Below are 20,525 nucleotides of genomic sequence, written 5' to 3'. Positions count from 1 at the left end.
ATTTATTAAATTTTTAATTTTTTTAATAGAGGCTTTTTTAGGTCTTTACAATCATACAATATTTTTACAATGTTATTAGTTTTCCAAATTTTTTTTACTTATAAATAATTTGAATACCCTTATATTATACTGGGACTTGAAATTTAATATTATTATATCTTTCAATTAAAATATCGATGTTAATTTTTTCAAAGACATTACAACAAAATTTATTTTATCATAGTATGAAATGATATACAAAAAATCCTAATCAATATTTTTACTATTATTTTCCTGGTATTCTTTATGCCCGTTATATTTGGAGTTTATAATTATTTATTTCAACAATGTCAATTTTAAAATTTGAGTCTAAATTTTCTATTGAAAATGTAATGTGTCTTCACCATTATTTTTAATGTAACATTTTTTTTAATTTTTAAAGGTAACACCAATAAATTTAATAGAAAATTTTTAAACACATAACAATTAAATCTAAACTTTAAAATTTTAAAAATAGAAAACTGCATTCCTAAAATAAAAATAAAAATAAATTCTAAATAATAAAATTGAGATGTAGGCACGTGAGAGCAACAGGTGTTTGCATGGCCAACCCAACGTGTCAGCCATGAGAGAACCAACATTTCGGTTCTTTTGCCTTCCCATTTCCTTGATATCGAATATTCAAAAGCCATAGCCTTTTAATTTCTTTTTCATTTTCTTTTTGATGATCAAAGCAAAACAGCAAGATAATTAAGAAGTTGAAGAAGATAATGATGGAGAGGAAGCATCTTTCTTCTATCGCCAACCATGTCCTTCAACGAAGCGCAGAGTAAGATATATACTTCTTTTCTTAAATAATATGTTTTTCAATAGTGTTATCACTCTAGTTTTATTCTTTCGTTGTGATATGGGATCTCTTTGGAGATTAAAAAATCAATGAGAAAACATGAAATTCAAGATCAAACAAGATTAAATTTCAAAGCTTACGGGCATATGTATATATTTTCTCGGAAGTTGGTTTTCATATTTTTTTCTTGTTGTACGTATCTGAGTGTTATCAAATTTGTTTCATGATGGATGATCATACAGTTGAAAAGCATTTATACCTGTCAGATGCTTGATAATATTACTAGTCAATTATCATGGGTGTTTTTTGTGTGTGTTCTGCATATTTAATTGAATAATACTCGATACATGTTACATATACAGCATATTGAAGAGCTTTAAATATACTAATTTTGCACAGGGAACTTGGTTCTTCAGTAGATCATTTGGTAAAAGAATTTGAAGCTAAATGGACACCCGAAGTAGGCGATTATTCGAAGAAATTAGTGGAATTTTGCAGTTCAAAGGCCCTCATTAAATTTTGTCAAAATATAAATGAAAAGATAAGCGATGGATCATATAGCCGCTTCACATATGACATGATGCTTGCCTGGGACAACCCCAGAGCTGTGGACGAAGAGTCTTCAACTGCGAGAATATATTAACTTCTCTCAATCATAGTCAAAGCTTGGAATTTACTTCAATTCTGAATTGCAATCTTTTGGCTGAATAGTCACATTTCGATGAAATATTTAGTGAATCCTCGTAACATTTGCCTTACAAGTTTGTCAGAATTTATGTGTTGATGACTTTCTCCACATACATTGTTACTGATTCTATCATTTGAGTTAGGAGGAGAGCATTGGGAAGGAGAAAGAAGATAGAAAAATACAAGTAAAAGAGCCGACCGATGAGGATGATATCTCTCTTTTCTATTCAGACCAGATGCCACTCCTTGTAAGAAACTTTTCAGATTTTATCCAAGACATTTTATTCTGGAAAGAGTGGATTGAAGAAACTGTTGATTGTATATATAAATATATTATGTTTATCAGAGCGTGGCCATTGAGTTGTGCACTTTCTTGATAGGTTAATTATGAACCAAGTGTTGAAGAAGATGCTTTCATGTGGTTAAGTTCATTAATTCCATTAGCTGCTGATATCGTTAACCGAAGATTCACATTCGAAACTCTTACTGCACCTACCGGAAGACGGCTTTTTTACCCTGCATATGATCGATTCCTAAAAGAAATTAACAAGTAAGTATTCGAAACTCTACTTGAAAGAGAGAGTAATCCAATAGTTAGTATTGATGAGTGAAAAAACTTAAAACTCATGTTAGATAGCTCTGGCATTGGCAGAATCTAGTTAATATCTAACACAAGCTGTTTCCCATCTCACCATGTTTTCATACCTAAATTCTTTTTTCTCTCTTTATGTAAACAAAATTGGAAGTTAATTGCTTACATGTAAATGTCATAGGTGGCACTTTGGGTTATCGATTTGCCTCCATGTAGTCTTGATTTTCTCTCATCTGCATAAACATCAATGATTATATAGTAATAAACTGGCACTATTGGTGAGACTTGGACAAACTGACCAGCACAACTCTGTTAAATATTAGAACAAAATACTCGCAGTGGTAGAATCCAACACCTGAACTTTATTTTGTTTTAACTGCAACATTGCAAATTTTTAATATCCCTTGTCCGAAAATCATTGGTCAACAGTTGCATGAGGCATTTACAGAAACAAGCAAAACCGAAGGGTATAGAGTTGGCTGATGATGAATTTATATTGCATGTTGAGGGAACAGCTACCTCACAAAGAGTGGTGCGCCATATCGGAGGCTCAAGTTGGCCCGGTTAGTTTTCTATTTCTTTTTCCCTTAGTAAAAAAGTGCAGGCAGTCAAATAAATATCTTATCTTCCTAAAAAAGTGCAGGCAATCAAATAAATATCTTATCTTACGATCATTTAAGTGATTGCTGCTTTGGAATTACTCACTGTGGAAGGTACTTTTCTAGGTAGGCTTACACTGACTAATTACGCACTCTACTTCGAGGCTTCTGGGGTGATAAATTTTGAAGATGCACTTAAGATAGATCTTTCAAGGAAAATTGATCACAGTGTTAAACCAGTTGCAACAGGTCCATGGGGTGCTCCACTTTTCGACAAAGCCATAATCTACGACTCCCCTGACTTGTAAGTATATACTTGCAAAGAATCCCATCTAATATTTGCCCTTATGAATTATTGATATTCGAAGTCTAAAGCTTAATGACGGTATACGTTCTTTTGCTTAGACATGGATGTACCACTTCTCACACACCTCGACCACTATATTTCAAGTCAACAATGTTTTAGAAGACAGTAATCAATAATTCATTGTTTTCCATTTCCAATTTTCCGTGCTCTAGTAAGAGATCTGCCAGAGAGTTATTGGATATTTTTAACTGTTTGTTAATTGGAATGATTGCCAGTTTGATGATGACTTTTAAAGCTTTGTCTAGCTAAATGTTACTGAGATTTCAAAGTAATGTTTTACCTTTTACTGACAAATGAGAAAAGCTGGTTATTTCTGAGTTTAGCTTCCAAATTTTTCTAGACAGGAAGGAGTTCTGCTGGAATTTCCTGAGATAACAAGCTCCACAAGGTGCGACCATTGGCTAGCACTCATAAAGGAGATTCTGCTAATGCACAACTTTTTGTCGGATTTTAAGGTGGAGTGTCCAATACAAGCATGGGAGATGCATGCAAGGACCATTTTGAGCATAATAAGGCTCCATGCAGCAAGAGAAATGCTAAGAATTGCTCCCCCAAGTCCCACAGAATTCTTGATTTTCTCTTTGTATGAAGAATTACCCAAGGGGGACTATGTACTTGAACAACTTGCTCAGAGCTTAAAGAGGGTAAATAGTGGGCAACCATGTAGTGCAAGCTCGATATTGAGGAAATTGAACCTTCCAGAGCCTAATGTTTTGAGTTTGGAAGCAAAAATAGAGAGTGAAGTGAGTGAAACTATTGCAGTTGGCAAGGATGATGATAATAAGACCTCACTCGAGACTGCCATTAATCAAGCGCGAAAGGAAGGAAGAGGAGTTGCCCAAGCTAGAGCTGTGATGGGGGGGCTGAAAGAGGAAGGGATTGGTGAAAATGCTACCATTCTTACGGTAATTACTCACAATGTCCGTCATTTAGTTTGCAGAGTAAGCAATACATGCTCTTTCTGAATCATTGGTAGAGGGTGCACATCATATCATGACCGGAATTCTGTAGTTTTGATTTAAGAAAACTAGTGTTCAAACAAATCGTCTCTCACTAAGACAATGAAACTTTTCATAGAGATGTAAGAACTTATGAGTGGCACTATTTTTTTTTCCTTCTTTGGCATATGTAGGAGCTACTAAAGCCACTAAGAAGTGTATTCCCTTGGTTCCGTGAAATCCTTTCATGGGAAAGACCGGCAACGACTCTTCTGGTATTTGCTGCAATTATACTAATCCTATACAAGTAAGTTGTTTTCTATTTTCTGTCTTTTTTTCTTTTATGATGCAAATTCAAGTCAGAAGGATAGTAAAGCAACTAGGAATCATGTTGTAGGGAATGGATTGGCAAGGCGTTATCTGCAGGCTTGCTTCTGGTGGTAGCAAATATGATACGAGCTAGACAAGAAAGGCTCAAGGACAAACAAAAGGAAATAGTTGTGTGCACAGGTTCCGACCATACTCTGAGTACGAGAGAGAACATAGTTTCAGCTCAATATGGATTTTTGACGGTTCGTGAGATAATAAAGGAAGCGAATGTAACAATACTGAAATTGCATTCGGTTCTGGTTTCAAGGGCACACAAGGTATGCATGCAACTACATATTCTTTCAGTTTGGAAATTTTAAAATTAAGCAAACCTAAATGTATTTTTCAGCAAGATTTATGGAAAAAGTTGAGATAATATACTATCCTTTATAATCTCATACTCCATTGAAATTAACATACTTGTATCTTTCAGCATGCAAACACGGTAATGCTCGCAATGATCGGATTGGCAATAATATTTGCAGTGATTCCTTTCAAGTATCTCATAATTGCTGTTGTGTTTCATTCCATGATCACAACATCACCGCTAGCAAAGCATATGGTAAACAACCAAGGAGGAGATCGTGATCGACGATTGAAAGAGTGGTGGGAATCGATCCCGCCTACCCCTATTCGGGTTATTAACGAAGCCCCTGTCAGTCCGAAATAGTCGTGCATTTTTGGTGTAAAATGCTCAGAATCTGGTCTATCTATCTATCTGGTTTTTACACTTGTTTGCCAAAACTATAGCTGAATGTTTGTTTGAACAGGTTAGATTTTGTTTTACCATGATGGGCACTGCGCATGGTACATGTATGTATATTTATAACAGAATAAATAATAAATAAATTGAAAAAAAACACAATTGAATGAAAGAAGGGTCCGGTCCAGTAGAGAAGATTAAAATCGACCCACAATCAAGAACCATTAACTTCTGATACCCTTCACCTGAAATAGCAGCTTCCATGACTGTCTCAGGGTTTAAATCCCCGTCTTCAACTAAGAATATATTTATCAATTTCTTGGATTTGTCGTACAGTCACGGAATCTCTCAGATTCCAAAAGAAGATAATTTGTGGGATTACATCTCCATACCTTTTCTCAGTGAACTTCCTCTCTATAACTTGATATGAAAAGTTAACAATGACAGCATGCAACTCTTAAAATTTTAAGTAAAAGTAAGTCTTAAAAGCATAACAAAAGCAGCTAAAAAAAAGTTTGCAAAAAAAGACAAAGAAAAAGTAAAAACAGCCTGAAAATCTAACAATAGCGGAACAAATGCAGCTTTTCGTGACTTCTTAATTTATTTCTGGTTTAGGGTATTTTGAAATAATAAATAATTTTATGTGTCAATTTAGATCATATTATCTTAAACTTTATATCTTTTGCTTATTTTTCATTGTTGAATAAGTTTTTAATTTTAAAAAATTTTATCTGTTCTTGTAGCACTTTTTAGTTAGTCTTACTTATGCATATAATTTTAAATTTACAAGTGAATTTAGGGATGGTTTTGTTGTCGTCTGATCTCTAGTTTGATGAATGCTTAATTCTTTTGTCGATTTTTACTTGCATCTTTGAATCATCTGAGGTTGATTTTCTTATCAAAATTAAGTGATTGGAATCACTATCAATATGTTGTACTTGAGTTGTGACAAAGTCAATTGTCAACCTGTCATAATGTTCTATTGATGCTAAGGTTAAAGTCTTTGTTGTGTTGATGGAGCTTATCATTCACTATCTACGACAAATATTTACTACTTTTTTCTTTATGAATTATATGATTCTATTCACTGAATGAATTAATAAATTTACCTTTAAAAAAACAAGTCTTTAAAAGCAGCTCAAAATAAGTCACAAAGGCAACACATAACTAAAATATAGTAGTTTTTAATATTATTCGTTTGCATCTATTTTTTCACATTAAAATATCTTCATTTGTATTATCTCTACAAAATATGTAAAAAAAAGCTTTAATAGAAATATATGCAGTTAAAAAAATCAAATTATATAAATAAATAGATCAATTGTAAGTTAACAAGAATAAGATAACAAGCATACCCTTCAACTTACGAAAGCTTATGAATTTATAATAGGCTCTAAAGTATTTCAAGAAAAGTTTAAACATTGAAATGATTAAATAAATATATCATTTTCAATCTTGTCAAGCTATTGAATTTGTTATTCAAGAATTTGTTATTCAATCTTCTTAATGTCTTATTTAATCCAATCTTGAGTACACACAAGAGCTTATATAATTTTAAGAGTTAAAAGAACTCCTAAATTGATCAACCATACGCCCTTCGTAGCTAAATGCAGATTCTAAAGCAACCGTAAAAACTGGCATAGCTAACACATCTCTGGTTATCTTTGAAAGAGTAGGATATATTGGACTATTCACTTTCCACCACAATAAAATATCAAAATATTTAACAAAATTATCATTAGCCTCAGCTAAATATTTATCCAATTTAGACGTTTTGTCCTCACCATTATTTTCTCATTCTCGCTTTTTATACAAAACTTGCATACACCTTTTCATTTTTTGTTGTGGTTCACCTAGAGAAAAATGTGCTACTACACTTGATTGGCTACAAACACTATGAAGTGGAGGCTTATACTCATCAAACAATTCATACAAAGCTTCTGTCAACTTTTGCATCATTTTATAAGCTTTTTCAACATTAAACATTTCATTATGTGCAAATTCAAGATATTTCAGTTTTTGTCTAGGATCTAAAACACAAACAAATTCATCTTATCAATATCACCTAAATACTTATCATACTTATTTTCCTCTTCATGGTCATAACACAAATTCAACATCAATATTTAATTGAGCATCTCGCAAAAGGATATCAACTTTAGAAAGCTTATCAAAAAATTATTGGATGTGACATATGAAGTGTAGGAAACACACAAAGTGACTTCATACTAGTATTCCAAAAAATCCCTCAAATTTCAAACACTAGCTCAATCATTCGCACAAAGCCAACCCTACCATTTTTCAAGTTTAACCTTAAAGTTTATATCTTGCTCCTCAAATCTCTTAAAATTCTAAGTAGTGTCTAACATTAAGTAGGTCGAGTCCCACCTAGTACAAACATCATGATACAACATTTTCTTGCACTATCTTTTCCACCACAATACACTTCTTATATTTTTGTAATCCAGTTGGAGATTGCTTCACATATCTAACAACCCCCTAACACATTTAACAAATTTATTCATTTCCTTTAAACCTTCAACAATAATCAAATTCACAATGTGTATCATGCATCTCGTGTGAAGATATTTACCATTTTGAACTAAACTCCCTCGAGGGCTAAATTTCTTTCTCAAATAACTAATAGCAACATCATTTAAACTTGCATTATCAACAGTGACAGTAAACAACTTATCAATTCCCCAAATCAATTAGCATTTCTCAATTACCAACCCAATGGACTCACCCTGATGACTAAAAATTAGACAAAAAATTAATATCTTTTTGTTCAATTTTCAATCTTCATCAATAAAGTGAGCAGTGATACACAAATAATTAACTCTTTGCAAAGAAGTCTTTGTGCTAGTAGTTAAGTAAATTCTAGATCAAGAATTTCTCAAAAGTTGTTTTAGCTTAGCCCTTTCATCTAAATAGTAATTCGTGAAGGAACATGAAACCTAGGACATGTCACATATATAAATTTCCTAAAACTTTTACTTTCAACAAACTTGAAGGTAATACATCAATCACAATCATTTGTGCTAACCCTTTCCTACATATTGATCAAATCTCTAAGTTGAAAAATACCATCCCCTTTAACTCCTTTACTAGGAAAAACTAATTGTCTTTTCCTAGTGTCAACAATATTACTAGGATTTTTCTTACATGAACCGATATGATATTTTAATGACCCCGTACCATTTTTTCCCGTCACAACAAAATTTCTTTTCGCAATAATTACATTTAGCTTTACTTGCACTCTCACTATTAATAATTTTACTAAAGTGAGACCAAATTTTTTACCTTGGAAGGATGATTTTTTTTCCCAACGATACCCTTTGTTTGGCTTCAAGCTTCATCTATTGAAATTATAGAATCTGTCGAAATAAGAGGTGTAATGCTACCGTCAACAAATATTGGTTCTGTGGACATTCTGCAAGAATAAAAATTATACAATAAATTAAAATACATTTATATACAATATATAAATGGATTAAAATATATAAATATTTATATACATTTACATACATTCTGCCTAATGCATGGCAAATGACAACCTTTAATTATTAAATATACGGATTAATTTATATAAATCGAAATAATCGAACCATAACATTTGAAAAATGTGGAGACCAACAACAATTGGATGAAATATGAAGGGATTAAATGGCCTTTTCGTTGAACAAATAGTCAATTACAACTGTGTAGAATGAACTTAGGCCAATGACCGATAAGGTGCAATAGCATCGAGTACTTTGATCCAAATTCCATACACTTAGAAGGTAACAATTTGGAAATGAAAGGTATATTTTTTTAGATTGCATAACCTTAGTGATATCCAGTTTGTGAAATAATGTTTAGTTGCTTTGAAAAACCCATATTTTTAATTTTCAAATGGTAGCAAATGAAATGTTTTTAGAGAGATGATAGTGTATTTTTTTATTTAAGATTATGCCCGTTTTATTTTCGGGTTTTGAGGTTAACCAATATAATAATTCAAATATGTTTAGGGTGAGTTTAGATAGGCAGTACATTCACTTACTGTGGTTAGTGTAAAAACAGTGGTTGTGGTGAGATTAAATACTGTAACAATATTATACCGTGAGACAAAAAGTAAACTAAGCGTACCGCATCGCACTGCGCCCCAACGTTAATCCAAACCCACCCTTAAAGTAACTAAGAATCATTCAAATATTGTTTATAGCAACTAAGAATCTATAAAGCATTGGATTGCATGATAAATACAAGAGGCAGTATATAGGTAAAAAAACTTGCAGTTGATTGCTTTCATATATTTGACTATCTTAATTATTTATTCTATATTATTTATTTTGTTTAATTGGTTAATTTAATTAATTATCTTATTTCAAACTAAATTAATCAATAACCGAAATTTCTAAAAAAACATTAATTGACTTTCATTCGAACTAAATTCGGCCATTGATTGATTAACCAAATTAGACCGGTTTGGTCGATTAATTCAATTTTAACCAAACTATGAACACCCCTACTCGATACTGTATTGATGGGCGTATTGTTTTTGTCTTGGTACTAGTACATATTGGTACCAATATGTTTTGTTATACTGTTTTGGGTTTATTAATACTTTTTAATATTTTTCACATATACATATTTATAATCTAATTTTTAATTTCTTGATAAATTATATATACATTAAATATTTTTCACATATATATTTATAGCCTAAGTTTTAGTTTCTTCAAAAATTATATTTTTTTGTCAAAAAATAAATTATACATTTTATATATATATGTAAATATATCTCATTCATATAAATATATTTATACGTAAGTATAAATTTTAAAATTATTAATTAGGTTGAATAATTCAATTTAGTAATTTTTATTTTTAAATATAATTATGGAAAAATAAAATGGGTAAAATAAAAATATTAAAAAATAGTTTGAAATGCCAAAATTTTGTAGAAACCAGTACGGGCAAAAACAGGCCGATATTGATTGAAATTGGACGAAATACACTGAAATGACCAAAGTGCACCTAAATTGTGATCGAAATAAAACATAGAATACTTGGTATTGGTTTAAGACTGAAACAATACAGACCAATATTAGTACGATATCAACTACCACGATCAAAAGTGAAAGACAATTTAAATTAAAAAAAAAGGTTAACTCCGGCCAGTTTAAAAATAATCTAATTGAAATTAATATTTTTAATCATTTAATTTTTTTAAAACAAGTTTGATATCCCACAATAAAAATTAGTAAACAATTTTTATTTTTTATTTTTCTTTTGCAAAAAATAGAACCTGCTTATAGCTTAATAAAATAAATTATATTATATTAATTTATTTTAAAAAAATTATATTATCCCCTCGTCATATAGTTTAATTATATTCTGTATTTAATTTTAATTAATGTTAAACATGTTTTACAACAACGCTTAATTTTTCGATTTTTTTTCCCAAACATGTTTTATAACTTGAATTATCACTTAAAATTTTTTATATTTAATTTTTTAGTACTTAAATTTTTCTGTTTTTCAAATAGAGGGTTATATTTTATTGACTAAACTAATTTTCTTAGAACAAATATGAAAAAATGTAAAATTATTTCCTTAATTAAATTTATGTATTTTTACAAAAGCTGTGGATTTAATTTTTGTATTAGAATTTGGTAATTTTTAGATTTTATATTTTTAAAATTTTTAAATTTCAACGCTCTCTAAATGATAAATATTAAATTAAGTTCTACTATTTCTAAATTCTGATTCAACAAATATATTATTATATGTGTAATATTATGTTAACATGTTATTTTCACATATTCCTTACTAAAAATCATGTTAATGGATTAACGATTGTAATTTTTATTAATACTGAAATTTTAAATTTTGATAAGTATAGGGACTTAAAATGACTTAGTTGGAGAATATGAACTAAATTTACAAACGTATGCATATTACAAAACTTATAATTGTATTTAACTAAACAAATTTAATTGCTGTTGTTTGGTTCAGAACTAAATTTTCAAACTCTAAATATTGTAATGACTAAAATTTACCAATTTAAAATTATAAGGACTAAAATTGATCAAAGTAAAGTATAAAAACAAAATACACAATTTTCATAAAGTGTAAAGACTAATAGCAGAATTTAACCCAAAGAAAACCAAAAATTTCTAAAACCCTAATATGCTTTTTCTACACTACAACCCTAACACAACGATGAACGACTACGACGATCAGATAACAATGGAAGCCCAATCTCAACCTTCAGAGAATTCTCAAATTCTTCAAACGTTAGCTCTAGGTCCTCTCTCTTCTTCTCTTTCTTCACTCTCTTCCTCTTCTCCAACCCTCCCTTCCAATCAAGACTTTCATTTCTTCAACAACTTCTCCGATTTCAAGCTTCCCATCGATCAAATCGCCAAAACATCCGATTCTTTGCTTGAATCCATTGGCGCTTCGGCTAAAATCTGGGGCGCCAACAAGGCCATCAATTTCCCTAGCAACCTTGACAGCATAGCCGATGATGAAGCTTATGATTGGCTCGTTGATATCAACGACGAACTTTTGGAACGATTTGACGTTTCCATCGACGAATTTCATAAGATTCGAAAGAAAGAAGAGGAAACGGGCCGGTTTATTGGGTCGGATCCTGACAATAATGGGTTTCAGTTGGTTTACGGGAAGAAAAAGAAGAAAATTAACGGTGGTTTATTGAGTGACTCGGTTGGTGTGTCAGTGAGTGGGAAGGAAGGTGGGTTTTCGGGTTCTTCTGGAGTGAAGGTGAAGAAAGAGGCATTGGCTACGGGGACGACTGGGAAAGCTAAGGTGCCATTTCATATACCAATGATACGGAAGCCTCAGGAAGAGTATAATATACTTGTGAATAATTCGAATCAGCCTTTTGAACATGTTTGGTTGCAGAGGAGTGAGGATGGGCAGCGTTTTGTTCATCCATTGGTTGGTCTTTGTTTCCCCGTTTAATCCGTCTTTATGGAGTTCTGTCTGTTCTTTTCTTTTGGGGTTAATCACTATGTTATTACTGTTTCCTAAATTCTTTCACAACATTTCTGCTTTTAGTTGGTTACGTATGTTATAGGATTACCTCACAGGTTCACTTTTGTTTGGTTAGTTCAATAAGTGTTGAGTTTCATATGTTTGTCGGATAACTTCATAATTTTTCTATACCGAGGTGCAAAGGGCAAAAAAGCGCTTCCTTGAGTAAACTGAGGAATATGTCTATGTATGTGTTTTGTGTATCTTTGTCTATATAAAAAAATAAGCTTAAGATATTCTGATAATGAACTCAAAAGGTGGTCCAATTTATCTTAGAAAAATGCTTCTTCTTTTTTTTTGACCAATATGCATGTTTCTTGCGGTCTCATGTTTGTTGTTGATTTTTTTGTTCATTGTCTGTTGTTGAATATTTATACATTAAGATGTAGAATTTTGATATTGTCTCATCTTTACTATCAAAGGAATTAGAGAGAATTTCAATGAGGCAGGGTTTCATGCATTAACCGCTTTACAAAAAGGTGTCCCTAGTCCCTACACTCACCAAGTGTGCTTCTGATCAATGAGCCTTTGCCTAAATGGCCTCTAGCACATTTTCATCTGATGCTAAGTCACAGCACCTAAGCACATACCTTAATGACACTGTTTTGGGAGTTTTGATGCTTGTGATCAGGATTAGAATAATTGGACATAAGTGAAATGCTTTTTTTAAGATTGCTGGGGATTAAGTTTGGTGCTTTTATATTCTTTGAGTGATACAACACAATATCTGTACAAGAAGTAGCAAGAGTGATTAACATGGTTGTTTTGAACGTTCTCACAGCTCTGAAATCATTCCCATGGAGACAGCAAAGATGAATAAGGGGAATATAACTGTCTTTTAAAGTTTTCTAGGCACCTTGCATAGTTGAAAGGAAAAGAAAAAAAAAATGAATTTCTGTACAAGAAGTAGTAAGAGTGATTAATATAGTTATTTTGAACGTTTCATAGCTCAGAAATCTTTCCCATGGAGACAAAAAAGATGAATAAGGAGAATTAACTGTATTTTTTCAAGTTCTCCAGAGTTAAAGGCACCTTGCATGGTTAAAGGAAAAAGAACAAATGAATTTCAGTAAAATAGTTCATTGAAGTGATAGTATTTCTGATTTACATTGGTTTGTAGGAAGGTATCTTGTAATCAAAGTTGTCTTTCTTATGTTCTTATTGGGGTAAATTGTGACGTTGCTAATAGTAATTAGAAGATGGGAAAGGCTGCAATTGTTTTTAAGATTGTTACCGTGTTCTTGAGAGATACCTTAGTAATAATATTTACATATGAATGTGATAAAATTTTCACTTTTTGTATTGTTCTTATACCTCAAAATCTCACACACATCCAACTATGTTCAACAATAGCTTCTAAAACTTTCTGATTTCTCTCCTGTTAAATGTTAATTTGTGTTGCTTGCTGAAATAAGAGAAAAAACATCTCTATTGCCCTCTTACAGGAGAACCTCTCTGTTATGGATTTTGTGGAAAAAGATGTTGCAGATATTCAGCCCATCAAACCCCCATCAATTGAGTCTACCTCATTTAAGCTGGTTGAGGAAGTAAAAGATTTGAAGGATTTAGCATCTAAGTTAAGCGGTGTGGAAGAGTTTGCGGTAAAAATTCAACTTATAATATGACTTTATGTGATGATGCATGTTTTGCTCTAGCTTCATAGTAAGATGTAGAATGTTCAACTGGTCTGAATAAGGGTGTATGCATCCCTGGTTTCAGGGCTATCAGTTACACTGGACTTTGTATGCATCAAATATAGGATTAATTTTCTGTATTCTCATAATATGTTACCTCTTTGCCTGTTGTTCATTTTCTCTATAATTATTCTCAGGTTGATTTGGAGCATAACCAATATCGATCTTTTCAAGGACTAACTTGCTTGATGCAAATTTCTACTAGAACTGAGGATTTTATTGTAGATACTTTGAAGCTTCGAATTCATGTTGGCCCATATCTTAGGGAAGTTTTCAAGGATCCCACCAAGAAAAAGGTTGGTCCCCTTGATAGTTTTTTTTTTTTAGCTTATTGCATGGTTTGATATCCTTAATTCACATAGGTTATGCATGGAGCAGACAGGGATATTGTGTGGCTTCAACGAGACTTTGGCATATATGTGTGCAATCTCTTTGACACTGGACAGGTTTCTACTTCTTTGAACTTGAGGATTTAATTTGAGAATTTTCTGTTAGATTCTTGGTTTTATTGGTATATTTTACGAAGTTAAGTTTATGTGGGCCTTGTCAACAGTTCACTTTTTATGAACTTATTTGTTAGTTATTAGCAGTGTGACAATGACTTAGGGGAAAGGAAATTGGTACAAAGACCATACATGAAAACTATTTACATGTGGTTTAAATGATTGAACTAACTTAACTAGTTTTATGGATGATGACAATGGTGCTAAGCTTATAAGAACTTATTGATAAAGTTACCACCTACTATCTTAACCATTTTAGATGTTATAGCCTTAGAAATATTATCACCCACACAGATTTGTTGAGCCTAATCGACATTCGCAAAGTTCCATGTCTTGATTATATATGCTTAGGCTTAGTTTTGAGTGCAATTAATAAATACATGATTTGATTGTTTTTATTTTGAAGTTAAATGTTGTGTTGGGCTTCTATCAATATGTATTTTGCATGTTTCTCAGGCCTCAAGGGTCTTGAAATTGGAAAGAAATAGTTTAGAGCATCTTCTGCAACATTATTGTGGAGTTACAGCCAACAAAGAGTGGGTTTTTATTTAAATTTATTTGATCGTCTTCCTTATACTTGCTAGTTCTCTCCTCTTTGATCATCATCTATCCTATATCCTTAAGGTTGATTAGTTGACTCAATGTAGGTACCAGAATGCAGATTGGAGATTGCGTCCTCTTCCTGATGAAATGCTCAGGTAATGTTGCTTTTTTACCTTTCAGCTGCTTGACTCTCTCTTGCTAGTTAAATAATGTCTAATTGCTGCACTAGCATATGTCATTAAAGCTAATGATTGATTGCTATTGACCACTTCCTTTTTAAAAAAAGAATTATAGAAAGAGAAAAAAAATAAAGCGTTACTTCAACTGTAAATTTGACATAGTTTTTATGACAAACCGTTGTTTCTTAGTTTTGCCTGCAGCATCATTTCTTTTGAACAATTTTATGCAAACCGTGACATCTTTATTTTTCCTGTGCTCAAAGTAGTGCTGACTTAACCCCATCAAACTTATCAGAAAAGGAAAGAAATTAACCATAAAATCTGTAAGACCACCATTACTGATATTTTATATGTTTTTTTATGAGAAGAAATTCAAACACAAAGATGTGAATAGTCGTTAATTTTGACTTTTTAATCAATATGAAGTGAAAACACATTGCTTTTTATTTATGTTTTGAACTAACATATTACTCTGAAGAAAATTTCAGGTTCTGTCACTCTGATTGCAATTATTGAAGAGGAAACTTTGATTGTTATCTGTCTATTAATTTTTTCTGTTTATTACAATTTTTATGTCAGATATGCTAGAGAAGACACACACTACTTACTGTACATTTATGATTTAATGAGAATCAAATTGCTGTCAATGCCCCAGGAAGGTGAACATTTGGACGCTCCTTTGGTAGAGGTATGATGCTGTAAATGATAGCTCACAGCATTTTCTACATTTATAACAGCCTGCCATATCATATGCTAACACTTCTAGATTAACAGAAGCTTAGAGATTTGATAGTCTTAATTTTAGTTACATTCATGTGAGAGCTGTGTTCCTTTCCACATTCTACTGGCTTCTGACCTTCTATTTTATTCGATCTTCAGTGTATAACCTATAACTGAGGCTAGGTGTTGAAAATTTATTTGTTGATCAACTATCCATATCAATATAATGCGATTCTTCGGATACCTTCATTGGTTTCATCGAGTAAAATGCATACAGTGTACATGTTTTGTTACTTTTCTTGCCCATTTCATCTTCCTTCAAAATTAGTTTACATGGATGCATGAATTTGTGAACTTTGTTGCTTTCTGTTTTTTGTTATTGACCATCATCGTAGTAGCAAATGTTCTCTTGCTAGCAGGTCTACAAGCGAAGTTCTGATGTATGTACACAACTGTTTGAGAAAGAGCTCCTGACAGAGAATTCATATCTCCATATACATGGGTGTGTTACTTGCTAAGGCTACATGATTTAAATATATATTACATAATTTCTAAATAACTTTGTTTTTTCTTCTATTTAATATAGGTTGCAGGTGGCTGGTTTCAATGCTGAGCAGCTAGCAGTTGTTGCTGTAAGTTTTTGTTGATTTCATATCTACTTGGCCCTTTGTTTACTTTTAAGATAACACATGGATTGGTTGGTAAATCATAAGAAATGTCTAATTTTAATTCAGAGAACATATTTGATATATAATAGCCTTACTAGTAAAAAAATAGATGATATCCCTTAAATCTTGCGTCTCACCTAAATGGTTTATAGGGGCTTTGTGAATGGCGAGACATTATTGCTCGCGCAGAGGATGAAAGTACTGGTTATGTATTGCCAAACAAGACGCTTCTTGAAATCGGTAGGAACTTTCTTGTTTTTATCAATTTCCAGTATATTTATCTTCTTTTTTCATACTGCTTGTTGGTATATTTCCTGAAGCACTTTTTGTTTTTCTTACTGCTAAAAGCCAAGCAGATGCCTGTAGCTGCTCACAAGTTACGTCAATTGTTGAAATCTAGACACCCATATGTGGAGCGAAACCTTGGTGCAGTTGTTAGCATCATCAGGCATGCTATGCAGAATGCTGTTGCATTTGAAGCTGCTGCTCAACAACTTAAAATGGGACATATGCTAAATGTAAGATTAATTACACTGATTTGACAACCCTGATCGTATTGTTTTAATGTATTTTGTTAAATCTGTTCTGTGTGTTATTATCTCATTTTTCTTTTAGTCATCAAATGGGTTGTGAATTGTGATCATTGTCCAGAAGTAAAAATGAAAGCATTTTGAGTTGTAGTAGGCTGTTTGTATGACTTATAGAACAAAATCAATCAAGTGAATCATAATGTTAACATAGGAAAGCTACAAACATGAAGTGTGCTAATTGATTGATTCAGTTACATGAAGTCTGATAAAATGTCATCGAATAAGCCTTAGAAACTTTATCTTAGTCCCGAGAATGGGTTGATACAATGATGATTACCATTCTTTGTGCTACTTCCTCATTACTGTTTATTTCATTGAACTTACAATTGATTGGAATATGTTGATTTTATAATTACTTTCTGTTAAGATGACTGTAAGGTTTCTACTGTGCAGGCATCAGAACAACATATAGCAGCTAAAGAGGGAGCTGAGGTCTTAATTCCTGTGACTCCTACAGACTTGAAAACTGCAAATGATAGAACAAGAATCATAGATGATGCTGTAGTAGGACCTGATGGGATAAGTGCACAATCTGCTTCTCTGCAACATAAACACAAATCAATCAGGATTGGAAGCAGTATTACTGAACTTGACAGAGACAAAAAACAAGAAGGATTCTCTTTTGAGCCACATGTGAATGGTAGCTCATTGTATGCGAGAGAAAATCTTGTCATCTCGGGAAAGAGTGGAGATGCAAATGCCCATACAGTTATTCCACCTTCAGCAAAGATGGTAAGTTGTTAATACTTTTGTAGATGGTGATCTTTTTTTCCTGACGAGTAGCTGCTGGATAAAATACCTATTACCTGTAGGCAACTGGAGCAACTATTCAGGTTCTAAAGAAACCAAGCCGTGGCTTTGGAGCACTTCTGGGGAATGCTTCCACGAAGAAGAAATTTGATATGGAGAAAAAGGTAAGTCAAGTTATTCCTCTATTTTGGTGTTGTGGCTTTTGATTTGTTGCTGTATTGAAACCAGTGTAAATGCTCCATCACAGTCCCTGACAGTCGCATTTGTCTATCATTGCGATTACTTTAGTTTTGATTCCTTTGTGCATATTGTGGAAAGTAATTCATTGCTAACTTGTTTATTGTCGTCATCTAGGAGAAGGAAGATAGTAAGTTGGCGCAGATCAGATCTTCAGTAAATCTTTCATTTCACTCATTCTCGGGCACAGCAGAGCAGTCAAAACCTCCTGTTAACGAGCCAACTAAATTTCCAGAAGCTCCACAGCCCAAAGAACCTCCTGCTGTGGTAGCTACTGAGTCGTCGACATTAGAAGATATTATCATGTTAGAAGATAATTCAAAAAAGGATGAACAAGTTGATGGTAGTGGTAGTCCGGAAGTAAATGATACACCTGGGAAGGAGAGTTGTATGGCACCTTCCTCTGAAACGGAGAAAGAAGATGAGACCATGTCTTTATCCGATTTATCTACCAGCTTCCAACAGTGCTTCGAGTCCATGAATCAAAACAGAAAAGCAGTTACAGTGAAGAAATCAAACGAAGCTAGTGGTGTTTTGCAAATAAAGCCATTTGATTATGAAGCAGCTAGGAAAGAGATTAAGTTTGGAGAAGATGCAGAGACAGAATCAGGAAGCCATGCAAAGTCTGGTGGTAAGAAGAAAAGTTCAGTAATGGGGCGACTGCAAATAGAAGATGGGTCTAAACAATTTCCTCAAGCTAGGCGACGACAAGCTTTTCCTGCATCTGGGAACAGAAGTGCAACTTTCCGATGATCCTTGGCTCAGGCACCCATAATCCTGTAAGACAAATTAGAAACAAGTGTGCATTTGAAGTGTTAATCCTAATCAATAGAAAAAGATGATAATCTTGCTAGACTGCCATCCGTTTACACCCCAATTTGAGTAGAGCTTAAAAACAAAGCAATACACATACGTGCTAAAACCAATACCTAGTTAAGATTTTAGGATCTGCTTTTTAATTTTACACCATCTTAGTACTATCTGTGTTTTTCTTTAAGAAAATGCTTGTGATAGCATAAATTATTCAACAATATGAGTACAAAGATAAATGAATATGTTCCTGGAGAAGCTCTAATAGATTAGGCCATGTGCGATCTCGTCGGCCGTACTAAAAAATCACGTAATCACAACCATCATCTTCATAGCACATTCTAGCATTTGCTCTCTTTTATTATTTCCCTTTTTTTAATGTAAGATTAAAAAAATTATTATTATGATGAAAAACTATTAAAAAGATGGCATGAACTCTAAGAAATCTACTCTTAGGAGCTTGCTATTAAGGAGGGATAACCTAGAATCATGTAAAATTCTCGTGACTTCAATTAGACAGGGATTTTACTAATGATTTTTAACTCTATGTCCTAGAAAATATATTATAATTTACTCGTAAGGATATATCTATGACATGAGTTAAAAAAAGTATGCAACAAATATATTTATTAAAAAGTCATAAAAATTAATTGATATTTTGATTACAATGGTAAAATTAATTGTTTATCATGCATAGTGTTTTTGGCGTAATTTTATTATGATTATTTTTAATTGATTTATTATATGAACAGACAAAAACACCCTCATAAAAATATAAATTAATTTGTATAGAGTATATTTTTGTAATTTTATAACTATATTAGTATGCAATTGACTTATGACATCAACTCAATATAATATTTAATATGTATTGGCAATCATATCAAATGCGTATGCGTGTGGAAATCTTGTATTTAGAATATGTGTGTCTGTTTAAAAATAATTTACAACAAATAATGAAACGTATGACTTAAAACTAATTAATAATAATTACACATAAAATATGTGCGATATTAAAATTAAAAAAGATTAGAATTAATTGTTTAATAGTGTGTTGTTATCAATTTTGAGTCGGTGAACTTGTGATAGTAACTCAACTAAATATATTGTTAGTACTAAAAATCTTATCACACACGTACAACTGTAGAAACCACATATTTGAAACATAGATGCCCATTTAAAGCTTACATACAATAAACAATGAAATAGATAGTTTGAAACTAATTAATCATATTAAGTAAATAAATTAAATTCTGAGTAAAGCAAAATTTAAATACATAAATACATCATATAAACAATATTAAATGCACTGTAATTGTTTATCACGATTTTATCATTAATTATAAGTTAGTATCGAGTTAACTTGTGAGACTTACTCAATGAACAATATTGTTAGTATATAATATATATAAAATTGATGGAGATAGTAAATTGTGCATATAAAAACAAATATATATAGAATATATTAAAATAAAATTTTGATTAAGTAGTAAATTTACTAGATTAGTAATTTAATTGGTGCAAGTTCAGATCCCACCATATAATATTTTAATTAATTTTGTTAAAATGAAAAAAGCCAAAATATTTTTGAATAATATAATTTTTCTAATTATAGATAGACATTTTTGTAATTTTTTGATTGAAATAGTGACTCCATTGAGAATGATACTAATTTAGTAATACACTTAATAAATACTATATAAAAA

General features: G+C 31.9%; 2 protein-coding genes across 3 annotated transcripts; both read left to right on the top strand.

The window, feature by feature from the left end:
- The first annotated feature begins 667 nt into the window (after positions 1-667).
- LOC121209841 (uncharacterized) lies at positions 668-5,106 on the top strand. Of its 2 annotated transcripts, XM_041081558.1 has the most exons (10): positions 668-808; positions 1,226-1,454; positions 1,660-1,761; positions 1,894-2,063; positions 2,535-2,668; positions 2,831-3,008; positions 3,412-3,976; positions 4,204-4,316; positions 4,407-4,656; positions 4,812-5,106. In XM_041081558.1, exons 1-10 carry the CDS (start codon positions 750-752, stop codon positions 5,046-5,048), a joined length of 2,037 nt encoding a protein of 678 aa, XP_040937492.1. In that variant the 5' UTR covers positions 668-749; the 3' UTR covers positions 5,049-5,106. The 2 variants fall into 2 exon arrangements, with proteins under 2 accessions (XP_040937492.1, XP_040937491.1); XM_041081557.1 differs by having other exon boundaries at positions 1,243-1,761.
- A 6,024-nt stretch (positions 5,107-11,130) lies between these two features.
- On the top strand, positions 11,131-18,989 carry LOC107913697 (protein RRP6-like 2). The gene is made up of 14 exons (XM_016842357.2): positions 11,131-12,029; positions 13,571-13,726; positions 13,957-14,115; positions 14,182-14,265; positions 14,779-14,858; positions 14,970-15,020; positions 15,624-15,732; positions 16,184-16,266; positions 16,351-16,396; positions 16,585-16,672; positions 16,781-16,950; positions 17,416-17,754; positions 17,835-17,936; positions 18,127-18,989. The coding sequence occupies exons 1-14, from the start codon at positions 11,256-11,258 to the stop codon at positions 18,760-18,762; spliced, it is 2,877 nt and encodes a 958-aa protein (XP_016697846.2). The 5' UTR covers positions 11,131-11,255; the 3' UTR covers positions 18,763-18,989.
- The last annotated feature ends 1,536 nt before the right edge of the window (positions 18,990-20,525 follow it).

Source organism: Gossypium hirsutum, chromosome A11, assembly GCF_007990345.1.
Source record: "Gossypium hirsutum isolate 1008001.06 chromosome A11, Gossypium_hirsutum_v2.1, whole genome shotgun sequence".
Lineage (NCBI taxonomy): Eukaryota > Viridiplantae > Streptophyta > Magnoliopsida > Malvales > Malvaceae > Gossypium > Gossypium hirsutum.
This window is presented reverse-complemented; position numbering and strand designations above follow the sequence as displayed.